A 1,219-nucleotide genomic window follows, 5' to 3' on the forward strand; every position below is an offset into this window, starting at 1 on the left:
CGAGGCATCCTAGGTGTATATGACTTTCTTCTTTCAGACGAATCCAGTCGGAGTTATATTAAAAATTGTCTTTGATCTTTCAAGCTGTTTAATAGCAGTCAGCGGGTGTTGCAGTGCATCAGTCCAAAAGAAGTGAAATAAAGCGCATCCATCCATAATAAAATGTGCCTCACACGGCTCCGGGGGATGAACAAAGGCCTCCTGTAGCGAATCGATGCATTTTTGTAAGAAAAATAACCATATTTAAAACGTAATAATCACTTTAATCTAGTTTGCGCCAACAGTTGTACACGGAAGCAGCTTCGGGAGGATGACGTAAGATGTCGGACTTTTTATTATGGATGGATGCGCTTTATTTAACTTCTTTTGGACTGACGAACTGCAACACCCGCTGACTGCCATTAAACAGCTTGGAAGATCAAAGACAATTTTTAATACAACTCCGACTGGATTCGTCTGAAAGAAGAAAGTCATATACACCTAGGATGCCTCGATGGCGAGTAATTCATGAGCTAATTTTCATTTTTGGGTGAACTACTAACCCTTTAAGTTTAGGTATGAGCTAGAATTAAGGGATCTAAAATATGATCATGCAGAATAAGGCATTAATATGTGCTTTATAAGTCCTAATAAACAGCCGATATGCTAGTAATTAATATGCATGCTAATAAGCAACTAGTTAAAAGTTAGAATTGCTCCCTAAACTAAAGTGTAACCGATTTATTTCATAGTGTAGACTAAGTTTAGAGAAACTCACAGGTCTTTGAATGAAGAACATGGTTACAGCGCCCACGATTGGGACGTCACCGATCAGAGGCTCCAAAATCACACGCATCATTCCATGAAGCTGACAGAACAAACGCAAGTGGAATAAACTCTCATTCATTTATTTATTGGGAGTGTGCATCAAATCTACCGTCACAACGAATAATCTCACCTGTATTCCCTTCACACCAGCCTTGCAGAAATACCTCTTCACCTCCACATTTATCTCGACGTCCCCCACGTAACTGGAAAAAGACACGTTGAGGATACATTAGATGCTTTTTAATCTTAACCCTCTACCGCATGGTGTGGCCATATGGCAACATACATTCATTTCCTTGCCACTGTCTCTTTAAGAGAACATTCTCGTTTTTTTTGGTGGAAAGAGAAGACCTTAGTTTAGCCAATGATGTGCTTTGGTTAAGTCACATGACATGCAGTTTTTTTCTGTGGC

At 39.6% G+C, this 1,219-nt stretch overlaps 1 protein-coding gene across 1 annotated transcript in view; it reads right to left on the reverse strand.

Annotated features, from left to right (window-relative positions):
• The window catches only part of LOC107696405 (extended synaptotagmin-1-like), a 32,706-nt gene that overhangs the window by 24,710 nt on the left and 6,777 nt on the right, over positions 1-1,219 (reverse strand). Inside the window, exons 4-5 of the mRNA XM_016496715.1 lie at positions 938-1,010; positions 758-847 (exon numbers count right to left, since the gene is read on the reverse strand). Coding sequence (XP_016352201.1) covers positions 758-847; positions 938-1,010 — 163 coding nt within the window. The remainder of the gene's footprint in view (positions 1-757; positions 848-937; positions 1,011-1,219) is intronic.

The sequence above is a fragment of the Sinocyclocheilus anshuiensis genome, unplaced genomic scaffold, assembly GCF_001515605.1.
Source record: "Sinocyclocheilus anshuiensis isolate Anshui unplaced genomic scaffold, SAMN03320099.WGS_v1.1 scaffold522, whole genome shotgun sequence".
NCBI classification, from domain to species: domain Eukaryota; kingdom Metazoa; phylum Chordata; class Actinopteri; order Cypriniformes; family Cyprinidae; genus Sinocyclocheilus; species Sinocyclocheilus anshuiensis.